Genomic DNA, 26,221 nt, shown 5'->3' with positions numbered 1-26,221 from the left:
ACTCAAAATCAATTGCACACACAACTACAACTAACGATAAGTAATATACAACATCTTGACTGGGTCATCGTATTGTAGCTGCTCACATTGAAAGCACTTTCAGCTACTTCTGACAAAGTTGATGCAATTGTTCAATATTATTCCACTGAGGTCGTAGATTCAGGATCAATGCAACCACTGCCACCAGTGTAATCAAGCAGCCGTACTGAGATGCAGCGGCACAATATCTATTCAGTCACCGCAATCAGCAGTGATTATTATCATAACTGCAAAATGACTCAGGGCACACAGGGAAGCTCAGTGTCACACACTCACAATGTAGAACTAAATCAGCAACAATGCCCCGAAAAGCCAGCCACCTCGCATGCAATGCCTTCATTACAATGCCACATACATGCTTGGCATGCACACTAGATCATTTTCAACAGCAGTTGCCCCAACATACATAAAGAGAGATATGAGGTTGTATGCCCACAAGCAATAGAGGAGAGAGTGAGCCATCAAAGACAAATGAGGAACCAGATGAAACTGCATTGTGAGTCCAATTCGTCGAAAGCAGAGGTGTAGTAGGATGAAAACCATAAAGAGTAGTATCAGAGAGGAAAGTAGGAGGAGTGAGGATGGATGAGTAGGAAGGGCAACCTGAAGCAGATAGAGGGAGAGGCGGGAAGCAAGCGAGAAACAGAAAAGGAAGCAGAGCAGAGAAGAGAGGGGGAGGTACAGCATGGCTATATCTCGCTCCTCTGTGTGCTGCTGCAACAGTCTAAATTTGATGCTGAAAGGATATCAGGATGGAGGCTAAGTCACATCGCCAATGTGGACCTGTTACATTTGGAAACTATCATTAAAGCCTTTTAAATGGAAGAAAACACTATGGATCACTGAAAAACAGTCTTCATTTAAAGGTAAAAATATTCAAATCTTCTATGTTGAAATGGTGCTGTCTCTTTAAGAGACAACGTTCAGGGTCTGCTTCTCTTTCAGAGAATAATTACATTAAATGACGGGCTGTCAAATGGCAAAAAAGACTGGTCTTTATATGTAAAGGGCAGTTTGCTGGCTCACAATGACACCACATACAACATTACAACTCACAAAGAGATCATCTAAGTACAGTAGATAGGAAGTGTTTGAATATATTCTGAACTAGTGTAGTAGCCTTGCCATTGGGTTTTAATATATTGGGTTTTAATCTCTTGATGTAGATTAAAACCAAATATATCTAGCACTGCTACAAATGTTTCTTGACTTTTGTTGTATTTGTTGATTTTGTCACAACACAACAGATATAAATGATCATTCCACTTTTATGCAAAACATTTATAAATCGACGATGACACGATAAGACAATTGTTATCTTTAAATACAACTAGACTGCTGAATTTTAATATTGAATTTATTTAGTACTGTTTGATATTCTCCGCCTTTCTTTCTGTCTTAGTAAATAAACTTAAAGAAACCACATCAGGTAACTTATCTATTATGTGCTGTTGACACCTTCCAATGTACGTGTCATGCAAACAGCAACATATTTCAGGACAAAATCAAATATTAAGGAAAAATGTATGCGGACAGCTTGTATAAAAAAATAATTTTAAAAAACACAAAAAAAAGCAACTAATTCAACCATGCAACATCCACCTTTCAAGAACAGTTACTAAACTTGTCATCTGCTAATTTGAATTCATTTGTTATAACTATAGCAAGGGTGAGGTTTGTAGTGTGTGTAGAACACACTACACAGCACAAAAAGGCTTTTCAGGACAGTGGTTCGACTGCAGCACAAATATGAAATGATAATTTCATGTGATTGGGGACGTGAAAAATCATTTGCAGTTGACATTTTGTATAATTTCACTTGATTGTTCAGCTGAATAGAAGTGTCATTGTTGCACCAGCTCCCGCTCAATTTGCAAACATAATGTCTCCCTAACAACTTGGTTACAGCTCAAAACCAACTGAGTCTGTTATATATTTCTGTAATTCATCATGTCACACACCTTCCCTTCTGTATCCTGTCCTATCATCTATCAATGCCAACTTCCACCTCAACCTGAGTGAATAGGTGAATAGGAGATCGTAGTATCTCTAGTTCTCCTTCCTAAGACTAGACATGATTTTCTCCATCTGCCAAAATGGCGACTCCAGGGTTGTCTCACCAGTGAGGGATGGGAATTAGCAGCCCAAAGATCTTTGTCGACTTCACCTCTGGGCCCAAATTGGTTACTTAGAGGAGTGTCAAACCTCATCATTGGGTCGACCGAAGGGGGCCCAGAGGTGGGACATGATCTATCAGCCATCACAAAGGTCCCTCCAGTAGAATACAAGGCATTAACAACACCAACAACCTCAATTAAGAAGTTTGAAAAACATCTCTCTGATGTGATGTGGTATAAGTGAGACAAGTGGGTTGATGGACATGTTTGTAACAAATCTGGGACCAAATGGAGAGATCAAAACCTTGGCCCAGAGCAGGTCACCAATGATCACACATCAAGCAGAAGTTCAACGTCATGTAGCACATGCTTGAAATACCTTGGTTACACAATGCTCATGGATGCACAGTTAGCAAACGACAAGAACAGTTGTCAGTCATTGACACACAGGATCAGTGGCATCAGGGAAAGAACACCAGGAACTGCCTCATCACCAAAGAGTGAAAAAGCTACAAATCCAGACAAAACCCGAGAAAGTCACTTCATCACACACATTACTAAGGAATAAGAATTCATAAAGTAACGTGTTCTCCCCCTGGGCAAGTCCAACATAATCTCTCTTGGCATGACATCACCATTTCATTATGTGGATGACATTATTCATGAACAGTGGTTTCAGTGCTAGTTTATGCAACAGCACAAGACAAGAAGCATCAAAGAAAGGAAGCCATCAAACACTGATTGGACACACACACGCACACACACACACACTCGGACACAAGCCTCCAATTAGCAGAGGAAAAAAAAAGCTGTCAGCGGATGATAAATGAGTTGACACTAGGTGGTAGACGTGATGCTACACCTGTGGGGTATGCTGCTGCCAATATGACACCTTTGTCTTTGTTGTAATTTGCTAAACTCTGCCATTCCCTTTTCCCTGCAGACTGAACCGAGAGGAACATTGACAACAAAATGAAGGATTTTTATTTATTTTTTTCAATGTGGTCATGAATCTACAAGATCTCCTCGTGACCATGACCTGACCAATGTGACAACATTGAGTTCAGCCACGACTGCCAAACACAATGATACAATCTCTTTTTTAACCATCCAAACCATCTCCCCTCTGTGGAATATTAAATCACCTGATGGGATTGTGATCTAACTATTGCCAGCATTCTTGGACCTTATTTTCCACGAGGATGATCCTGAAAATGCACCCAGCTTCATAGGAGTGGCGTGGACAGGGTGACCACGCTCCAACTGTGGCATAATTTTCAAGCCGAGATGACACTGGAGGCAACAATCCAAGCGGCAAGAACAATAAGCAAACAGTGCGATGCATGAAAGAGAGCATTGATCCTGATGTTGAGGACCGCATGCGCCCAAAGCAAAGTGCGTGGCTTCCACAGTTTTTTCCACGACACTTGACTGGTGCGCAAAACCCCAAATGAAAACCCACAGGGGACCAGCGTCCAAAGACGAGTGCACGACCTGAAAAAAGACTGACGATATATCATGAGACGGTGGGAAACTATCTATCGAGAGTGGTGTGGCTTCTGCGACTGCCGCTGAGCTGGAGAGGTCACAGGTGGAAGGAAGAGGTGAGTGCAAAGCTTTAATAACACCCACTCTAACTTGAAACATGCACTGAGACCAGAGAAAACTGTTTTCATCTTGAACATAAATGTAAAAATGGATAAATGTCACATTACAGGTATAGATTTAATTTGTAAACTAACTTTTTCAACTAAGTCAACAAAAAAATGAATGTAAGCATTGAACTTCAAATTCCGGTACAGCAGCAATAAGTTCATTTACTGATTTGGACATTTCTTCTGGTATTTTCTATTACCAACATTGGTTAACTAACTAGGAGTGGCACAAAACAAGTCAACATTACTTTGACTATCTGACCCTTATATGACAAATTTCCTCTTTATTCGATCATTTCTTTGTTGTCCATGGTGTCAAGTATCAAGCACGGCGAGTTCCGACCAGCGCCATGGCAATGCTTCATCGCAGTGTGATTTAAAGTCTGCACAGTGCACTGGACTATAAATGCAATATATACGCATTCCTATTGCGATGCATCCCTATTTACTACATTTCATAGACGACAATCAAAGATGGTGGCATGTCAACCCGGAGACGTCATATGCAGACTGGTCAACTAACTGTTGAGGTAGTCTGTGAGTAGTCATTAGCAGTCTTATGTTGCATTTTCTAAAGTTTTATTCAACGCTAGCCGTGTGATAAAGATCATTTTTAGTCATCACAGGGTTGCCCCAGTGATGGAAGTATAGGAAGTATTCAAGAGTCACAAAAAGTGGTAAGGAAAAGACGTCTTCGAAATGCACAATGAAACTGTCATCCTCATGATCTGGCAAAGAAAAGGCAGTAGAACAGTGTTTGTTCAGAAAATAAAATCCTCATTGGTGTCCAAAATAATTCAAGTGCTGCTCCAAGATTTTGTAAAAACTGCCTAAAGGTCCAAATAGAATTATCGGCTGTAAATAACTCACACCACATCAAGCCGTAAATAACACACTACAGAACATGCTTCTTGACATAGAGCACAAATGGCATCACACTGTTACCAAGTTTATAATGCGAATATTTGGCAGCATGCGCTGGCTTATGTAATGTGACCCATCCATTCCTGTCAGAGACACTATTCCCCTTCATTTAAGGATGACTGATTTATAACAGCATGCGCTTCAAATACCAAGAAAACTGAAGTTCATCACGGTGACCGTCTCGGAATCTGTAATTCGTTGTGCTTTTGAATTTCATTTCCCAATTCTTGTTTTCTGGTAAATTTAAACAAATACTTCAATTTTATAATTACAGTGCTCTGGACATTTATAGCTACCTTAACTAGATGGTATTCAGAAGCTTCTCTTAGTAGTATAATTTTATTATGTATATCATTCTGATCTGAATTGGGCTAAATGTCATTGTGAACTCATAATTTGCCAGTTGCATTAAACCAGCACGTTATGAGTGACAAATGAAAACGCGGTCAGTACCAAGTCACAGAAGACTGCTGACACTGAACTCTCCACAGGCCTCTTCCTTCACTCAGGATAATGCACACATCCACTGTGCTGATTTCTGCTGCTACCATGAGCAACATGACTGTGCTGGATACAGCAGACCCCTACGATCTCGACATGACGTCTCCTGAGGTCATCTACCCCATCAGCTTCCAGGTACTGATGCGAACCTATCATCTGCATGAATCTCACGTAACAGCAGCCGTGTCGCATGACTGCTTGGCGTTTTGTTTCGAGGATATCAATCCATAAATGGATTATCACGCGAGGATATTTAATAACTGCTTAATTATTAATGATATCAATCTTTTGTTATGGTAGGTTTGTCTTACAGTGTTGCTGCTTTTGGAGATAGTCCTGGGTCTGAGCTCAAACCTCACAGTTCTGGTCCTCTACTGCATGAAACAGAATCTCATCAGTTCGGTCTCGAACATCATCACCATGAACCTGCATGTTGTGGATGTGCTGGTGAGTATTTCACATTTGAAATGCATAGAATAAACTAAAAGAAAGGATGGGGTACTTTCCTTGTAGTTGTATTGTCTGAGGCCATTACGGTTGTAACATTGACTGCCAAAGTCAATGTTGTTGCATTTTCAGCCTAATTGATCAGTCCTTTCGACAAGCAGGGCAAGAGACTAAAACATTATTATTCAAACTCGGTGGTTAGTCTATTCACTTTGGAGATTGAATTCAATCGTGTTTTGTATTTGCATGCTTTTTCTCAGCTTCTTAGAAAGGTTTATTGTGCATGAAAGCCCTGGTACGTAATATCTCAGGTGTTTTTTTTTTTGTCTGTTTTTTTAATCTCCTGCGGTTGCAACACAAAAATCACTAAGCTGTTTTCAGAAATATAAAAGTGATTAAAAGCAAAGGCACAGACAAAGGATTACTAACAAATCCTGTTCTTTGACAACCAATTGGTATTGCAGCCACAACCAATAATTTAAATAGTGCTTATATCACAATAATAATTTGAGAGAGAAAGGAAAACACAATTGTTAGGTTGGGTATTTAAGTGTAAAGACCAATCGCAGCAATGTAACTGAGTACCGGGTGTAAAACCACTGGGTTCATTCTAACAAGTCATCTTAAAAGCAAAACCTGATTTCATTTGTGTTCCATAACGGCGTAACACAATTGTCAATACAGCAGCACTAGTTTCATTTAGAACCGTAGACATTCCGATCGAATATGATAAATTCAATTTCTCTCTTTTGTTTTAGGTGTGTGTTTGCTGCATTCCGCTGACAGCAGTGGTGGTTCTTCTCCCATTGAAGGCTGGAACAGCGATGGTTTCCTGCTTCCACGAGGCCTGCGTTTCATTTGCGAGTGTTGCCACGGCTGCTACAGTCCTGGCCATCACTGTGGACCGCTATGACATCTCAGTGCGCCCTGCAAACCGAGTGCTCACAATGGGAAGGGCGGTTGCTCTTCTGGGATCCATCTGGGCTCTTTCATTTTTCAGTTTTTTGGTACCGTTCATAGAGGTGGGCTTCTTTATTAGTTCTGGTTCGGACCTGGTCAACCAGACAACTGTGGTAATGCTCACTCAAACAAATGAATATTATACTGAACTGGGTTTGTACTATCACCTTCTCGCACAGATACCCATATTCTTTTTCACGGCTCTGGTCATGCTAGTGACGTACTACAAGATCCTGCAGGCGCTGAATATTCGTATTGGAACGCGCTTTCAGCACAACCTGCCCAAAAAGAAGCAAAAGAGCAAAAACACAATCTCTTTAAGCACTGCCACACAAGCAGAGTCGACTGACGCCTCACAGACCAGCACGGGCGTCCGAGCAGGTGGAAACGCACCTTTAGGTATGCGTGCTTCAGTGTCAGTCATCATTGCACTCAGAAGAGCGGTGAAGCGCCACAGGGAGAGACGAGAAAGGCAGAAACGAGTATTCAGGATGTCTCTGCTCATTATTTCCACCTTCTTACTCTGCTGGACTCCGATAACTGTGCTCAACACAGTCATTCTCAGCACAGGGCCGAGTGACCTCACCGTAAGACTTCGCCTGGGATTTCTGGTCATGGCCTACGGAACCACCATCTTCCATCCCCTACTATATGCTTTCACAAGGCAGAAGTTCCAGAAGGTCCTGAAGAGCAAGATGAAGAAGAGGGTTGTGTCTGTGGTCGAAGCAGAACCTTCCCCTAACAACGTGGTCATCCATAACTCGTGGATTGACCCCAGGAGGAACAAGAAGGTCACTTTTGAGGACAAAGAAGCCAGACAAAAATGTCTGAGCTCCCAGGAGGCAGAGTGACTTAACTTGAATGATACAAATAGATATAAAAAGTTACCAGGAATTTGCCCTCTAGTACATAAAATCTAAAATGGACTCGTATTTAGGCAAATAGAAAGTAGAACGTATTGGAAAACTTGTAACCTATTTGTGAAAACAAGTTCATGGAATAAGCTGACCATGCAAAAAAAAAAGAAAAAAGACTCGATACACACTTGAAAAAGAAGAGGCAGCTGTTGTGAATTTTATGATTGTTCCCTCACTAGGACATTGGTGGTGCCCTGTGCACATCCAGAGGGTTGTTTTGCTGTTATTTATTGATGAATGTAGTCTTGTGGTATCAAGGACGTTTAATATAGGATAATGGCCAATTTCTTCTGTATCTGGCTACTTTTTCTAGCCCTCCACTCACAACAACGTGGGTTTAATTTATAGCCAGCAAGCACATTATGGTGTACATTACATGCCAAAAGGCCAATTCTAACAATGTATTTAGGTATTTCTGTTGCTCTTTTCCAAGGCGGTAGAGAAAGTTGAAAATGTGATTTGAATTTCTGCATTCAAACTTTCAGTTTGAAAGCCCAGCCCAAATGATTTTATATGACTCACAAGAGCATGAAATATGGGTTCAAAATTAAATTCAGTACTAATGCAAGATACCTATAAATGTTTATTTCATGATGCACAGAGATTATAGCGTGGAAGCTATGCCGTTCACTTGGGAAGTTTTTGGGAACTCCCAAAAGAACAGAAGCAGATGGAAGGCCATTTGATGGAAGACAGAAAATCTGATCTATGTCTGCTTCAAGGTAAGTAACCAGTGCGTCTAGTGTGGTAGTCAGTGGTTGAATAACAGAGATGATTTATGATAAAATTTGCCTCTGATTCTTAAAATGTAAAGTGACATCCCATTGCGACAAAGGAGTGCCAGTTATTGACTGTTCAATTAATATACATTTTGTTTGGTCCACAACTTGCACTGTTTATAATTTTAGTCCATTCACAGTGATCTCATCTGTATATATTCACCACAAAGGATCATGTTTGTTTTTCTTCTGCACTTCGCAGTGTATTTTTGTCTGGATCTGATTAAAATGTCAATCTATTGCATTTATTGTTACAGGGTCATTTTTGACTTGGGGGATAAACAACTACTTTGCGGGTGTATGGCAATGCGCACATCAAATGACCACTAAAATTACACCAGCGTTTTAACTGTCTAAACAATAGCAAAGCATAAAAAAAGCAAAGTCTGCCAGAAATTCTAGAGCATTTCACCTAATTAATGTAAAGTGATTTCTTTAAATTAGTTCAGAGCCTTTGCTCATCTTATTTAAAAAATCATAAAAACATCATCCACATTGCTTTATTGTATGAGTTTTCAACACATAAGTGATAGAACTTGAAAAGCCAAGTGTGCAGAAAAAAGTCGACAAAGTGGACCAAAGTTGTACAAGTTAGGCTGCTGTGTTTACTGTCTTATTGGACAACTGGTGTTTTTTTTGTTTGTTTGTTTTTTTTGTGGACAAAGTGCTGATGCTGTTTGTCAGAGTTTGTAATAAACACCCAAACAGTTAACAGATGGGTTGTGTTTTCTTTGTCCTAGAAAATGTACCATTTATTATTCATTCATTATTCATTATTATTTGTAGTCATTGTATTAATCGTAATAGCCAAAACATATGTGGATAACAATTAACAGCAAATGAAAAATTTTATTGAAGTCTCTGAAATCTTTGTTTTAGTTAATATACTGTAACAAAAAGTCTTTTGTGAAGTGTGAGGATCAACCCTCCACAGCATAAACCATTGTGCATCAATTTAAAGGCTACTGACCTCATTCAAAGGAATTTAAGGAGAGTGATATGAGAAGTGGTCGCAGTGAAATAGGCACATGCTGCTCAAAACACGTGTCCTTGTGAACTCTCTGTGTCACTCTTAATGCCCTGCGATGGCTAAAGGTAACATGGCTGCCAGATAACTAATGGCAGCGACCTGCGATACATCAATATCGCTTTTTTTCTCCACAGAGAGGAAAAGGGCACACAGTCCTCTAAATCTGCTTCAGCTGCAAAGAGTGTAGCACTTCGATCTAAGAGCATTACATGTGGGGGCAAGATACATGGCAGCTTTGTATTTATGACTGTTTCAGTCATGAATGCTGACACGTCTATATTCAGCAATGGTGACTTACATGTGACTTCTTTATCATGTTATATTAATGGAGAAAGAATTTGATGGTACAATTTGAATGAGTAAAATTTAGTCAAGAGAGCGAAGGACCACTGTATCAATGGGCATCACAAAAATATTATGTTCAAATATGCATAAGAAATAAGTAATGCTGTAAACTATAATAAACAGAATTAAAAACAAAGGACTGTGTGGATGTGCAAATTGTCGAGAAGGGAGGAGAAAGGCACCACCAAACAATGCTAAGTAAAACTAACACCAAATTCCAATTAGCAGTGACATTGTAAATTCAGGTAATTGTGTAGAGGTGTGTGAACGCATTTTAGAGTAGAAATAATGAGGAGCTATATATTGGCATGCACTGTGTGAGGAAATTTACTGCAACACCTTTCCATATGAAGTCACCATCGTATTTGCTCACCCTGAAGCCAGAGGAGCCGACTTAACGGTAGATTGTCGGTGACATTTACAACTAATAAGGGGAAGACTGTCGGAGAGACAAAAGGTCAAAGACAATATACTTCAAAGACGGTAAAGATGCAGTGAAATGAAAGACCTTCAAAAAATGTGTCTCAGTGTGGAGGACTTGGAAATTTGAGGTTTATGTGGGAAACAGGCTCTTCCCTTGAGATTGTTTACTCTAAAAACTGGAAAATGCATCACTCGCCTCCTTGGTTTCAGCATCCAAATGATCTTAGGAGGTATGTTGGGGTGCATAGATCATTGGATTTGATTCTACTGTGTCAGGAATATCATAAAAAAGTCAGTGTAGACTACATGAGTACAAGTTGGGCATTGCAGATGTACATGAAAATAAAAGGACTGTACTGCATGGCTCTCTGGGAAAGGTAGCAAGGGTGTCAGCGGCTTGTGCCACTCCCTCAGTGGAGGGCCTGGAAAGGGCAATCCAGCACAAGAAGTAGCCCTAAGTGTGATTGGTCAGTTGGACCCACCACAAAGGAAGTGACAGTTCCAGCAGGCCATGTGGAGGTCAGCACCGGTTGCCAAAGCAGGGCTAAATATCAAGTGAATGAAGGCAGTCCTGCCTGGGAAGGAGAATTTCTCTGTGCCATCAGAGTGAGGAGGGTTTTTGTGTGTGTGGTGCCAGGAGCTTGTCCCTCGGGTGATAGGCTTAGCGTACGTTGTGATTTTGAGTTTCATGTCTAGTAATCCCACATCAGCGAGCCATGGTGCTTCATAAAAGTGACAGCCACTTGAGTGCTCTCACATGAAGGTCAACAGCGCTATCACCCATGATGCTGCACTCCAATCAGGCCCTACACTGATCTGAACAATCCACCCATCTTCACAATGTAAACAGGTTCTTCATATAACTAAGTAGAGCTAGACGATGGCTGTAGCATTTCCGATCCAGACAATAATGCTGGATGCCCCGTCATTGAGTAGAAAGCCTCTTATCCATAAGATAATGGCATAACCTCAAACTAGAACATTCTTCAAACACCAAACAACCTTTCAGGCTTCAGGACAAATGCCAGAGAAGGACATGCTGAATGAGTGCTCTTTGCTTTCTACATCAGCTTTGACCTTTGAATTAACGTTGCATTGTCCTTTCCTAAAGCATCGTTTTTCTGTGCAAGGTTGTAGACACACACAACAACAGGTATGAACACAGTGACTGGAAGCATCAGCAACAATGAAATTCAAAATAGCAGCAGTGGGACCTATTCATATACATGAACTTCCTGCGTGAATCCATTCTGAACTTCAGATATTCAAAAGATAGATATTCAAAAGAGCCCCCCTACCTAGTTCATTGAGGCTTTGAGCAGCCTTGGTGATCTCTCTGCTGCCTCCCTGCAGCTGAACCTGGAGCCGCTTGCTCAGGTATAAGATGCGAATAATCCTGCGCAGAAGATCACAGGCCACCTGTAGCAAATCCAGGAAGATAAAAATCAGGAACTTACATCCCCTAAAACAAAAATGTGCAAGCATCAAATGCAGCATAATAAAATGAGGGTAAAAACGTTCCCTTGTTGTGAAACAGTCACACGATCTAACTTCTTATTAAAAACATTTGGTTTTTCAGATGAAAACACTGAGGAAGTGCAGCACAAGGAAGGTCAGGATCCTGTTTGTGGAATCCGGATAGAGACAAGAAGAATTATGTCAATAGTCAATGGAACTAGCAAACATATTGTGGAGGAAAAGTGAATATTTACAGACATGAGGCTGTACGGTTCTACTTCTTCAATCTGAGGTTAGCAAGCAATACATACATACATATTCAAAATATTGTCATTCATTTTGAATATCAGATATAGAGTGGTTAGGCATTAAAACATTGTCTTTACAAGTTTCTGCTGTTTTTGTGTAAATGGTACCACTGAAACTAAAAGTTTTGTTTCTAAAGAAAAGACTGATCCAAACATTTCGCAATCCCACTTTTTATTTATCCATAGTTGCATTGATCTGCAGGTATTGGTAATGTTTCATCATAACTTGCATTTAAAACATCCAAAAATCTCAAAAGATACTAAGCCGGAGATCTGCACCTGTGAGGACCCTTCGGGACAGACCAGTTTGTGCAGACCTTTCGGACCTGTAGCCACTGCTGCACTTCACTACTGAGGAGTCCATCCTCAAGCAGGCAGCGATTCTATTGCACACAAATGGTCAGGAAGAGGGACTTCAGAGTCACACTGACCTTTTTACAGCTGCTGTTTCATTAATATTTAATCACAATTCCTCTCGACTGCACAAGAAAACAAGCCAGTGGATCAGAGTTCTCAGCCAGAACAGGGATGTCGCCTACATACATGCAGGCGCTGATCCTTCACATCCTACACGCTGATCACTACAGTGGGTTTGGTAATATTTGCTGCTTGGTGCTTAGACACGAACCTCCAGAAGAATCAATAACAGAATAATCTGTTACGGGAACAGGGCAGATGATGACGATTATATGGTGGCGCACATGAAGAATATAACCCCCACACGACACAGAGGCCATGTTAACTACCAATGCAAACACATTTAATCTCTGTTACCTGGAGTCGGGCAAGCTGTGTGATCCTGGCAACAATCTTGTTGTATGGATCCACAATTTTTGCTCTGATCCTGCAGACAGAATTGTTTGAAAAGTCAAATAAGCAAACAAGGTCTCCTTCAATGGTCTCTGAAGTCATTGCAGAGCAGATGGAGCTTTTTCAGTGGCCAGGGAGCAAACGGTTACACAATACTCTATCACTTTTGCTTCCCATGAAAATCTTCGGCCTTCCCATCACAGGCCGTTCACACTCGTGCTCCTCCATCCTGCTCAATCACAGCTGTCATTTGTGCATCAAGCTCAAGCACACTGGCTATTCTGCTGGTGGACTCAAATGCCCATCCTGCTTCAGATTTCTTCAGTTATCAAAGCCTTGTCTCACATGGGTCAAAATGCAGACAGCAACACTAGTTCAGCTGGTCTGTTAACTTTTCAAACAAGTCAGGTGAATTGACATGACAGAATTGATTGAATGACAGCCCTTTCTGCAGTGCTTTGAATTGGAAGAAAACAAAGAGTATATGAATGAGGTGCAGGATCCAACTACGGACAATGGGCAGGTTTTCCAAGAGTGTACAATTAAGGCAAAATATTTCTGTGAACGCTGTTGACAGCATACCCTCAAAGTGAGAACAAAATTGACAAGAGTGAATGAAAAAAAAAGCGTTAACCTGTCAACCGCTGCCTGTAGGGCACTGATTCTTGTCTGCATCATCTGTAGGACCCCTGCAAACAAGAATAGAACATTACTTGGTAAGATGATTCAACATCTGACATTGCCTAAAATCTCTAACCATGAATGTTTGTAGCTGAAAGAATGGCAGCACCCTCTTGTGGACAAACAAAAGCCTATATTGTCGCTGACGGAAATTGAAAAAGATTTTGTTTTTTTAAAAAGCACGAAAATACAACATTGCACAACTGTTAGAGCTGAAGATAATAATGAGAATGGTGTGGAGGTTCACAACATAAATGGCACTTCCTCCTGCAAAGACTTCATGGTAAAGTTGCGCATGTAATACAGGAAAACGTTTATACTTTTAGAATCTTCTCCCTCTGATCGTGAGTCCTGTTTTAGAATAATGCACGTTTTGTTTGTGTCACTGTCAAAAAAAAACATAGTTAGGTATTTCCCTTTTTGTAAAGTGGAATTTGGTTAGTACATTTGCCACGCCATTTCAGTTGACTTTCATCGAGTGACTTCAATAATGCTGTTGTACATTTCCCTGAGAGATGAGGCAGTGTTTTTGACTCTGAAGGCTCAATGAAGTACGTTTGTTTTTCAAGATGCAGGTAACCTTGATCAAGCTCTCGAGGTGCAGCAAAACCTTTTACCGTGGACAATTTAACAGACGTCCTCTACAGTATATGTTTTGCAGAAAAACACTCAAGGCTAAATCTTGAAGCATTTCCAAAGATTTGTCCCAAATCTGAACTTCCCATCTGAAGCTGAGGAACAATCTTCCTTGGGAGCAGAAGTAAACATGATGCATTTGGTGGGCAAAATCTTTCATCATCACAAAATAAATTGCTGATATAATAATAACAAATCGCTTTTGGTAACCTAAAGAGAATATAGCCATTGTCAATTTTCAGTACCAGTTATATTTGTGCCTGCGTGACTCCCGTCTCACAGGGCACCTCATCTTGATGCAGTGATCACACTAAATGTGAAGCCCTTGTGTTGCACATGGAGATGTCTCCGCAGCAATAAACACACAAATGCGAACGTGTGTAGAAGCGGTCACTACGTACTGAGCGCATTACTTAATGGATTCATGTGATTAAAAGTCTTAATAAATAGGAATTAACGCAATAATTTGACACCTTAGTCAAAATGTACAAATTATATTATTGAATTTATTCCAATCCCAAACATGGGGTCATTTCTCATTTACAGTATGCCACCATTTAGAAGCTAAATTCTTTCGAACAAGTGATACCAAAATGTAATATTTCATTGAAAAAACTCTTTTACAAGCTTTGAGAGTTGTTTATTACCTTCCAGAGATTCAATTCCAGTAGCCTGCGCCAGAAGGTCTTCATGCCTGGCCACAACCTGAAAGACGAACAAGGAGTGAGAGCAAGGAATGAAAGGAGTTAAATGGAATCATGACATACAGTAAGTGTGCGAGCTTAGTAAAGAGCACTGCATTTACCTGACTGTGCAGCTCTTTGTCCAGCTGACTAATTCCCTGTGCCAGCTTGGCCAGCTGCTCTGCAATGACCGCATGGTGGATGGCCTGGGCGGTGTACGTCTTCACATCAAACTCCTCTGACAGAAAGTCGGTGTAGCACTCTGTGGAGAATGACAACCTCTTTTTATTTGCTCTGTTTTACAGGCACCGTCAGATCAAACACGCAACTTTTATCATGAAAGATCCAGATATCACACTTAGTATTACTTTAATATCACAGTAATTTACTTTTTCCAAGAGAATAAAATAAAAATTGACATTAAAGAATTAAAGAGTGGCAGCTGGAAGATTGGCGGGACTAAGATAAAACATTATTGTTAATGGCTCGTCTTATTTGCACACAAATAGCGTGATCTTCAGCTATTCAGCCGTTTACAGCAGGAAAGGTGGCGTCCCTATCAACAAGGAGGAGTGGAATTGACATTTAATTCAAGGGTATCGATAGCACTGAGAAGCATTTTCTGAGTGTTACCCTGATTAAATCTTCGCACACCTTTGAGAAGGTTGTCAGTAACTGTTTCAAACATGAGGTTTGACTGCGTCGATATTAAAAAGGAGACATTTCATTTTGCACAATTGTCGCTTGTTGGTGCGTTTACAGTACTTTAGCAAAGTGGTTCATATTCCATGTAAGACATATCTTGCTCGTATATATACTACCCTTTATAAAGCAATCACAAATCCGACAAATTGGAGTCTAACTGGGAATATTTACCATCTTTGAGAAGTGAGTTCGTGGAAGCTTCTCCGGCGTCCTCCATGTTGACACTTCCGCATATGATGTCAGAGCTGCGTGATGACGTGGCAAACGAACGCGAGGACAATACCATCACGTATTTGTTTTATTTTGCGTAGATTGTATCCTACTATCTTTTAGCTATTACCATTAAATTCACCCTTTGCTTTGAACATGCCTCTGGTTAAAAGCCTACTCAGGTATAATTTGTTGTAGTGGAGCATGTTAGCCGCAAGGTGTCAGTATCGTTTCATCCAAGCAAACACTAAGCCATTCAGCCTCCAAATAAAACGGGTCAGGTCTTTTTCGCTTCACTTTCAAAGTTTAATATAGGTACTGACCACTGCAATATCAGGCATAAGCCTGCAGCTCCTGTAAAGGACACAGGCAAGTAGTCAATCTATGTGTATGCCCTTTAAAACTAACATTATTATTAGTATCATCATTATTATTATTATTATTATTACACAACATTACTCTCGTTTTTTTTTGCTTGTTTTTTTCCCTTATGAAGTGTTTCAGGTTCTGAATCTGGTGCTCTACTTCCACGGAGCACAATGTGAATGGGTTCTAATTGGCTGGGAACTGCAGTATCTCTCACGCATCACTGTCAGTGCAGTCGGGAATATTGCCGACACAGCGATTCTCAGTTAGACAGGAATACATTATGACCTTCCGACCACCTTTTCTTCCTCTGTTTCAAGTGATCATCTCTGATCTTCATCTAGAGGCATCTGCTCCTGCCGCCATCCTGCTTCCACACCACCATTATGTTTTCCTATTCTCATCCATGATTCATGCGCTTTGTGAACAGCATTCTGAAATATGAAGAAATGACTATTATACTATTATTCATGACAAAACACACTGAGAAAGACAAATGGAAATCAATGAAAATGTTGACAGTTACAAATCATTCTTCTAGGACTACAGTCTTGTGGGGCTGCTGACCCACTGAACCTTCAGTGAAGACCTACAACTGATCCATCTGACAAGTCACGTCTATCTTACAGCGCAGGACGACGAACCAAAAGAAGGTTCAAACTTCAGCCTCTGGACAAATCCAGGACTCATGAATTCCTGTGAGAGGCATCTAAGGGACATTAAAAACCTCTCAGGACCTGTTCCAGTGCACCTTCAGGACAAATATCAGTCATCAAGACCACACAGTTTCACACTGTGACATTTCGACTCTCCTACACTTGGGTGTTCGAGATCATTATCCCGTCAATTTGGCAACCAGATCGTCCTGAACCAAGATGCCATTACACTTCCCTCAGCAATCTCAATCATCTCCTCTTGCGCTACACTATATGTAGATACATGTTTAAAACTTTTTAAATTTTGTTTTTTTAGAAATATATAAAAATAAATAAATAAAACATTTTAAATGTTATTAAAAAACAGTTTACAAAAATCAAGTTTAGGCTCTGTTTTTATAGCCTGGATAAAAACGTATTTATTCTACCCCAGTGGTTTCTGTACGCACTACTTCGATGTTGTCATAATTTCCTGTACACAGAGGGACAAGACAAGGCCGCTGCCTCTCATCATTCATTTTGTGTGTGAGGAATGGTGAAGGGCAGAAATGTTCATAAGGTTCTTATAACCTCCTGTTGTGTCTGTCCAATCCTACTGATTCAATAAAAAGTTGTAGAAGCATTGAAAGTACACAACAACATATTGAGTTGCAAACTTAAATGAATGTTGAAGGGCTTGTTTTCCAATTAACAAACTGGAAAAATCCGTCAACTACAATATCTCAGTCTTTAGTTTAACAGAAGAGTTGACTTACTTGGCTTTACACTCCTTCATACCAAGACTTCCATTGCAATCACTTCAAACTCCTGCCGGAGCAGGCTAACAGTGGACAAGCCAGAAGGTCTCACCTACCAATTTCACTAGCTGAGAGGGTAAATACACTTCCCCGTTTCTAATACCTTTTTTTCTTATCATTCCCTACATTTCTACCAGAATCTGTGTTTGAAGAACTTGACAATTTGATCTCCGCTCTTGTGTGGAATAGGTCAGTGCTGAGAATAAGGAATGTTTTTTTGGAAATACCTAAGTTGGGTGGAGGACTTCAACCCAATTTTCTACGTTATTCATGGCCAATATGAGCATATAAACGTATAAAACATCACAAACACACAAATGTGAATGAGAAAACATGTAAATAATAATAAATAAAAATGTATTTTCAGGAAGGATTTTCAAACAATGTTTGTTAAATAAAACAACTTTATTTAAATGATGCAAGTCTTTGCAATCGTCGCCTTTTTCACCCCCCATCCTTTTCCACAACACAATCACAACACGATCCAGGTGGACAAACGACAATCTTGAGTCAGGAGCGTACACAGTCATTCTGCTTCAGAGGTGACGACGTCATCAGAGCTTCACATGAAACTTCATCATAATCAATAACAGCAGAATAAATCTTTGAGCCAGCACACCCAGCTTTTGGTCAAATCTCCTGTTTTAGGACGATGTGTGTGTGTGTGTGTCTGTGGGCTTGTTGACACTATCCTTGTGAGGACCATATGAATTTTGGGGACATTTGGCTGGACCACACAAGGTTAAGCCTCAATTTGAGGTTGAAGAAATGAAAATAACTGGGTCATTATAATTAGGTTTCAGTTTGGTTCAGAGTCCTGGATAAGGTGAGCCATGTGTTTTGGATGGTTAGGTTTAGGGCGAGAGGCTGGGGAAAGCATTATGGCAATGAGAAACCTCACAATGTCCCCACAAGGATAGAAATACGAACATGTATGAGCCGGCGTGTAAGTGTGTACATGTGAGTGCATTATAGAGCTCTGATAGGTTTCACATTCATGCTGTTTCTTCGTCTTTGTCCCCTTCCTCACTTAACAACAAAATAATTCTTTATCTCCAGGTTCAGGGGTTGAATCCCAGAATAAGTGCCATGAAATGATCCAACTCAAAAGAGCAGCAGATTTAAGACCGTGGAGCATCTCTGGAGTCTTCTTGAGCTCCACTCGACTCCAAGCCCGACGTGAGGTCCTCCGGCTCTGGTGCTGGCCTAAGTGCACGTCCCATCCAGCTACATAGCCGCTGATCTTTGGCCCAGCGAGGACCCGACTGTGGTGCTCTGTCTCTAGGACAGTCAGGCAGGTGCTCTACGGTGTCCCTGTCAGTTTCCTCTCCAGTCGGTCCAGTTTGGCCAGGTTCTCCCGCAGCAGTTTAGAACCGGGACTGAGGTGCAGAGCTCGCTGGTAGTACATCCTGGCAGCTGCGTAGTCTCCCTGTCAGCACAGACAGCCACGCACGTGAGGAGAGATAAGACATCCATAACACAAAACACAAACCAGTGTGAAGCCAGGTTGCAGCTTAGTGTTGTCATGACATACAGTAATGTTTAAGAAAAGAGGCAAAATGAAAATAACTTGACACCTCAAATCTTTAAAGTAACTCTTTAGATTTGCCCCAAATAGCTATTGTTAGTAAAACACAGCTACACTTGTGCATTGTTGTGAATGTCAGCATTTAATAATCAGGGTTCCTTTAAGTACGTAACTCCTTTCTTAAACATATTCTCTGGAAGACTGCATATATTAAAAACACGATGTAATTATCATGACTTGACATGACATTATTGTTATGGCATAACTATTCAACTTGCACCCCTTCCTCTTCAATACGCACTGCATATAATACATGAATGATATCACAACCAGTTTCCTCTCGCTCTCATATCCCTGAGCTAAAGCTGTATCAACACCATTTGAGAACACCATACCTTGATGTGTTGGATCCCTCCCATGTTCATCCAGGCCTGGGACTGGTCTGGTTTCAGCTCCACAGCTAGCTTGTAGCTCTAAAGAAAGTCAATTCAAAATGAATTAAATTAAACATTAAAAAAGGATCCAAATCAATATGTTTGTTTCCTTGTTAGCCCATATCTATACAACCCTGAAACTCTATTTTCCAGACCAAATACCACATAGAAGCAATGAGCTCGTATCGTGGCTCATCTAATTGTTCTTCTCTGATCTGGAGGGCAGATCGCACAGCGAGACTAAAAACCAAAAACAGAAAAAGGTCCTGAAATAAACCAATTTACAATCGCACTTCAAACACTTTCCCCAGCTGCTAGTTATGTTCCTTCAAGGCTGCCGCAACAACGGAGAAAAACATCACACCATTATCCCCATCAGCTAATAAGCCTGTTTCCTTGTATAAACACTGCATACGGAAAGACAGGAAGGTCGTCCAAGGTCACAGCTATTTCCAATCCTTCACTTTTTCCATCTCTTTGTTTGCTCAACGTCTACAGTGAGAATCATCCTCAGGGAGGAAGACATAGAAAATGAACAACAGGAAGTCAATGTGACTACAAAAGTGGTTTTCTCTTTTGAAGTGCACCATTCATATTAATGTTCACTGTATGTCTAATATTTAATAGCTCAACACAATTCCTGAGGACCGCCATCGCTTGGAAAAGAAGGCCAGTCAACATGTGGTGAAGATGGCCTGACTGGCGTCACAGTGAGTTGACAATAGCAAGGATTCAAGAATGAAATATTCAAGTGAGAGTTTTGTCTTCAGATGCAAATTTTGCATCACGTGCATAGAAAAAAAAATTGTATAAAGTCTGACAAAAGTAGATGAAAAGGATTATTAACATTAATTTCCACGGGACAAAACACGAAATTGCTATTTTGATACTAGTAGACACAAAACTTCCAGCTGTCTTTGTGATTGTTTGAAATCTAATAACTTGTCAAAAATACATACAGTGGTACCTCGGTTGTCGACCACAATCCGTTCCAGATGGCCGTTCGACAAGCGATTTGTTCGAAATCTGAATCAATTTTTCCCATTACAACGAATGGAAATAGAATTAATGTGTTCCAAGGCTTAAAATAGTCTTTTGTAGGAGTGAATGTAGAGTGTCTGCTGCAGGTGCGCTGTTCCTCTATGTGTGTGGCCGCTGCATGTGGGAGGGGTTGCTGAGTGAGTGACGTCTCTCCAGAAGTGAAGAGGTGCCCGGTGCGTGTCCAGCTCTGAATGTGCGCTTCTGTGCAGTTTGGCTGTGACAAAGTCATAAACCAAGTCACGCTCTGTCCCAGACTCGCCTCATCCCTGTCCCAGCTCCAGCCCACAACAGGACATCAAACCCTGGAGTCGTGAGCGAGCACCTCCCCTGTGACACTCGACCACGGTCCAGTGCGGACACAGGAAAGGTGTTACACCTCAATATGAAGAAAAAACAGTCAGTAAATGTAGCTAACGGAACACGTCTGCATACAGAGGCTGCGTTATACACAATAACAAAGCGCGTCGTGGCTCAGCTGATCGGTCCGCGCACATGTTTTTTCCGGCTTTTTTCTGGGCGTCCGAGTTCTGGATTTTCGTTCGAAATCAGAAGCAAAAAAATCTCTAAATTTTTGTTTGAACTCCAATTTGTTCGAAGCCCGGGCCGTTCAAAAACCGAGGTACGACTGTACAAGGTACGACGAAAAAAACAAAAATGACATCAATTCAAGAAAGACGTATGTATGGGAGTGCCATGAAGTAGTCATTATGGGATAATCCAGACTAGTTAAATATAAAGGTGAACTCTATCAGAACAATCACATCGCGATATTTACAACTCCCCAATACGTCTGGGCATAAGCCTGTTTTAAGTTATACGTAATAGCACTCGCCTATGGACACAGTGGACAAGTGTTTCACTTTTATCATCAGTAAAGCAAGGAACAGACTACTGTAGTTTTGATGGTTGCACAATTAATACACCATGTTGTTCAGTAGTCTGGGGCGAAGACTGAGCAGCCACCATTATTAACAAAGTTAATTTTTTCTCTTTATATTTTCATTACCAAGTGGTACTTGAAATTAAAAATTTAAAAGCAATTGCACTTTCCTGGACTGAGCTCAAAGAAGAACAACAAACAGCCATTGAGTCAAGTGATTCTTTCACTATGGAGGGAAGAAGAATGACAGGAAGTGAGGCACTACTCAGTGCAGTATGTAGACCCTGTCAGTGTTTACTACAGCAAGTGTAAAGTTACTTGCAGAATGACATCCGTATTTTGGGTGGAATGTCCCTATGACACATAAAAGCGGCATGAGTTGCACACTTATTCCAGCCACTCAAAAATCAGGTATAGAATAAAAAAATAAAATACTGTAGGACAAAAGATTGCACTTCATCAAGTTGCACAGTAACAAAGGAATAATATCCCTGCCTTCACATAATATGTAAGTAGCGTTACCAACGCAAATGCTTGGAAACTATACACAGATCACCAGTACCTCAAAGGCTCGGTCAAGCTGGTTCATCTCACGAAGCTGGTTTCCTTTAGAGAAATGCAGCTCAGCTCGCACCGTCAGGTCACTGGGATTCTGCTGCAGGGCCCGGTCCAGAGCTTCGAGAGCCTGCATCATAAACAGACCGAACAAATTTAACAGAGAAAGAGAGACGTGAGGAAAGAAAAGATGACTCAAAAGATGGGACAGCCTGGACTAGTCTCTTTTAGAGTGTAAACAGGTTACGTGTGATAAGAGATCTTTGGGTCTCTAACTATCATGGTCATAATTAGGATAACAGTTTCTTCTAAAACAAGTATAATATCACTCACTTGCATTTGAGTACTCACCGTGACAGATACCGATGACTTATGCTATTACACATAATGTTACTTTTAGTTGTTTTTTTTCATACATATCGTGATTTGAACAACATTCCATAGTATATTTTTCTTGTACATGGGTGACGGTCACCAGGTGTACTGTAGTACAACCACAAATTTTACAAAATTGTCATAAAATGATGTACACTGGCACCAGGTGGTATCGGGTACAAATATGAGTACTCCAGCCCAGTATCGGAACATTATCCGGTACCAGTATCGGTGAATCTCTAGTGATAATAGATGGTTATTATGACTTCATTAATATTATTATTGGGGACAATACAAAGCACACGTGCAGAGGAAAAATGTGTTCCTCTGATTTGTTGTTGCCAGTCAAAACGAAGTAACAATGAAAATGGGCGGTGAGTCCAGTTGATCCATGAGTCAGTCCTGCTTTCTTTCCATCGATCTGAATTTAAAAGACTGAGATTTTGTTGAGCCACGCTGAGTCACAAGCTGTACAAAGGTGGTACAGCATATGATCAGCCAGGATCTGAGTCAATTTACCGTTGTTTGTACCTGTGACTTAACAAGGCAGTCAGAATTACTGAAGAACATGGACGACCAGAAGTCATATGACAATAAAGGTTTTGTAATTTCACATAAATTGTTTGATTCGTTTTGTCTAAAAATAATGCAATGACAGCAGGTGGTGTAAATGATTGACAAGTATGAATTCAGATCCTGCGGACAGAGTGGAGTGGGAGGAGGATTGACAGTTATGTGAGAACAAATCGTGGCAGTGAGGTGATTAGTTTCCATGGCAATTGTTAAAACCTCCCACTGACAGCACTCCTGAGATCATCTGGAAGCCTGGTCTTATCTCACAGATACAAAGAAACACCATGTACACCTGCCACAACACACCTCTGAGTAGTTCCCCTGCTTGCTGTAGATGGCAGAGAGGAGGCGATAACATTCAATACAGCCGTCTTCTCTGGAGATGATCCCCAGCGTCATCTTCGCCGCCTCTTTGCTGCGGCCAGCCATCGCCAGAACCTGAGCCTGGAGAGTCAAAGAGATGGAGTTGTTTGTTCCAACCTCGGCAAAGTTTCTTCTTCTAAGTGTGTGTGTGGGCTCACCAGGGCCAGCCAGGTATCAGTGCTTTCTGGCTGCATGCTGGCAGCTTCTCTGTAAACCTGAAGAGCCTCTTCGTAGCGGCCAGTGTTGTAGTACAAAGCCCCGAGCGGCGTCAGGATGTCCGCTTTCCTGGTTACCTGAAGAGCCCTGCAGAGGTGAGGAGATCATGATAACGGTTCAAAAACACTTATACTCTGGCTCTGGTTTGTAAACAGTTGGAGCAGAAAAACATTTTTGGGTCCCCCTGAATAGAAATGACTCAGACAGGAATAGTTACTTTTTAACAACTTCAATGATTAAATGAATTTTTTATGCATGCTTCAGAAAAAAATTAAAAAAAGAAGAACATTTTTAAAAAGTTCAACGAACGAATAAAACTGCACATTTCAATAAATATTTCTTAACATAAAATAAATTGACTGGAAAAGCACAGAAATAAAACTTCCTAATAAATGTGAAATCATACCATAAAAATATCACCAAAAATGTATGGAAGAACAAGTCAAAAATACATGAAATTATTGTATTAATTAAGACTTGGAAACAATTTAGGTTAGGGCACAAATATCAAACATTAATTTGCTTAAGTACTGCCACTCATCAGTTATAAACAGTAGTGGTGTTTAGATATGACTAGTTACTGTCTAATGTGCTGCTAATATGTATATTAACTGGTAGTTTATCTATGGTAGTATATGTTCCCTAATCTAGAGTGCAACCTAATATTTGTTTGTGTCAGTAAAGTCAATAAAATACACATTAAAATGTGAAGCTAAAATTTTTAAAAATTCAAAAACTCATTTCCATGACATCTTTGTGGGTCACCTGGGAATTCAATATCTTTCTCCCGAGTTTGACTCCTCACCTTTTGTACCAAGACTCTGCTTCTTTGTTTTCGTTCGAAGAGCGGAGCAGGCGACCCAAGTTCACCATGGCAACATAGTGAGCTGGCTTTAGTCGCACTGCTTGTTGGTAGTGTTCAGCCGCCAACTCTCCCTGTCCTGTGGGATACGACAAAAAAGATGAAACACTGATGCTTGGAAGAACAAACATTAGTAGAAGCACTTTCTGACTGAAATCAAATGCTTAAAACCGCCACTTCAGTCTTGTTTAATCCATGTTTCTGAGCGTCAGAACCCAATTTGTGCTGCCTTCCTGAACAATGAAACGTCACTTAACACACACAAAAGAATCAAGACTACACAAACTAGACCACACCTGGGTAAAGTACGGCCTGGGGGCCAAATGTGGCCCTTTGACTGTATTTAGGTGGCCCTCCTGGAGTCAGAGTAAAACTGTAAAAGTTACATTGTCTCTGACATTTTTGTCTCGTGCATTGTTTTTTGTTCATTATCATGCAACTGAAACATAACTTTCTTGTTTGAATTTTTTTTTTAATTGTCATTTTTGTTGGCTATTTTAGGAGTATTTCTTGTCCCTTAAAATACATCAGAATTGAAAGTAGATTTTGAAATGTATAAGACACATCAAGAATATTTAAATGAAATGGGATTTAAATTAAATAAAACACAACAAACCCACATTTTTAAGTGTAATTTCATCATCACACATGATGTCATCACTTGATTTTTATTTTCAATTTTCTCTTACCCTCCTTTCAGTGGGTTTGACGGCCCCTTTCAACGGTCACAGTATATATCCTGGCACCCTCGGAACTAGACCGTTACTGCGCTCTCTAAGATGTAGAATAGGACCTCAGCCCACAACTCACCAGTGTCAACCAGGAAGACTCCATAGTTATTATGCAGGTCAGAGCTGTCCGGGCAGTTCTCGATACCTTTTACGTAGACCTCATTGGCCTCTGCAAAACGTCTCTACGGGTGCGAACAGTTACAATTTTTAGCTTGTGCTAAAGAATGTGTGCTGTCCTCATCTATTGCTACCTGCTCTGCATAGAGTGATGCCAGACTGGAGTAGGCATCAGCAAAATGAGGACCATGTCGAAGGGATTCCTTCAGAAGATCCTCAGCTTCTTTCTCCTTCCCTTGGGACCTGAAATAGTCAAAAGCAAAATTAACGTCCCATCCCATGACCCCATCTGGATTCCCTAAAAAAAAATCTGTGAATGTATATTTAGAGTAACAGGACCTCATAGAGATGAGAGCTAACATCACATTTATGTTCTCAAATTGTCCATGATTCAACTTGACCTCATCGTAACGAAACAAATCCGGCTAATTTCTGCTCAGAAACCGAGTAAACAGAGCTCTCAAGTGTTACTCAAGGCTAAGTGGTGATGGTTTCCAGCACTCACTATCCAATACATAATGAGTGGTTTCCTCACACTGTATGATGTTGGGAACACTAGAGCCAAGAGTCTGGAGGAGAGCACCTGGCAAACATACTGAGGAGCCTCTAAAACATAACACTCCAGCGAGTTTAATGATACTTCAATCAGAATCAGATTCATAAAATAAAAGGAGATTAATTTGTCAACAGGAAAAGGCCCACGACCCACTGAAAATTGGTTTCGTGGTCTATTTTTGAATCCTAACCCATCATCTGAGAACCAATGGTTTAAAACATTGCTTTACAACAACCCTGAAGGCTCTTTCACCTGCACATCATGGAATTGGATTTGGTCTTCCCTCTCATATAATTTCAGTGTTGTTCAAAAGTCCAAGTCTGGATCTAAAAGAGCCACGTCTGATAGTTTGCAATAGCCTTCTACAAGTCTTGGTCCTGCCTGGTTGTAAACCCCAAAACACTCATATCTGGTCTAGCCACATTGCCGTTCCCTTCACCTCTTGGACAGTCTTGGTCTTGTCTTAGTTTCGTTTTCTGAAAGCTTTAATCTCATCCGGATCCCAAATCGTAATCATTAGATCACATCTAATCCCATCAGAAT

General features: G+C 40.6%; 3 protein-coding genes across 5 annotated transcripts in view; 1 reads left to right on the top strand and 2 right to left on the bottom strand.

Annotated features, from left to right (window-relative positions):
• cog5 (component of oligomeric golgi complex 5) overlaps positions 1-15,642 on the bottom strand; it is a 40,853-nt gene extending 25,211 nt beyond the window's left edge. For all 3 annotated transcript variants that reach the window (XM_053862128.1, XM_053862127.1, XM_053862129.1), the window contains exons 1-6: positions 15,590-15,642; positions 14,836-14,975; positions 14,678-14,735; positions 13,348-13,402; positions 12,678-12,747; positions 11,436-11,556 (exon numbers count right to left, since the gene is read on the bottom strand). In XM_053862128.1, the coding sequence (XP_053718103.1) occupies positions 11,436-11,556; positions 12,678-12,747; positions 13,348-13,402; positions 14,678-14,735; positions 14,836-14,975; positions 15,590-15,635 (490 nt within the window). In that variant the 5' untranslated portion in view covers positions 15,636-15,642. The remainder of the gene's footprint in view (positions 1-11,435; positions 11,557-12,677; positions 12,748-13,347; positions 13,403-14,677; positions 14,736-14,835; positions 14,976-15,589) is intronic.
• Positions 713-9,051, top strand: LOC128757092 (G-protein coupled receptor 22-like). The gene is made up of 5 exons (XM_053862131.1): positions 713-905; positions 3,100-3,760; positions 5,227-5,371; positions 5,537-5,683; positions 6,442-9,051. Exons 3-5 carry the CDS (start codon positions 5,249-5,251, stop codon positions 7,492-7,494), a joined length of 1,323 nt encoding a protein of 440 aa, XP_053718106.1. The 5' UTR covers positions 713-905; positions 3,100-3,760; positions 5,227-5,248; the 3' UTR covers positions 7,495-9,051.
• Positions 15,643-17,878: 2,236 nt separating the features above from the next.
• Positions 17,879-26,221, bottom strand: part of tmtc1 (transmembrane O-mannosyltransferase targeting cadherins 1) — a 71,957-nt gene continuing 63,614 nt past the window's right edge. Inside the window, exons 12-19 of the mRNA XM_053862738.1 lie at positions 25,257-25,365; positions 25,085-25,187; positions 24,218-24,353; positions 23,355-23,499; positions 23,140-23,277; positions 21,893-22,015; positions 19,371-19,448; positions 17,879-18,876 (exon numbers count right to left, since the gene is read on the bottom strand). Of these exons, the coding sequence (XP_053718713.1) occupies positions 18,751-18,876; positions 19,371-19,448; positions 21,893-22,015; positions 23,140-23,277; positions 23,355-23,499; positions 24,218-24,353; positions 25,085-25,187; positions 25,257-25,365 (958 nt within the window). The 3' untranslated portion in view covers positions 17,879-18,750. The remainder of the gene's footprint in view (positions 18,877-19,370; positions 19,449-21,892; positions 22,016-23,139; positions 23,278-23,354; positions 23,500-24,217; positions 24,354-25,084; positions 25,188-25,256; positions 25,366-26,221) is intronic.

This window comes from Synchiropus splendidus, chromosome 4 (assembly GCF_027744825.2).
Source record: "Synchiropus splendidus isolate RoL2022-P1 chromosome 4, RoL_Sspl_1.0, whole genome shotgun sequence".
NCBI lineage: Eukaryota > Metazoa > Chordata > Actinopteri > Syngnathiformes > Callionymidae > Synchiropus > Synchiropus splendidus.
The sequence above is the reverse complement of the archived record's forward strand: the minus strand, read 5'-3'. Positions and strand labels throughout refer to the sequence as shown.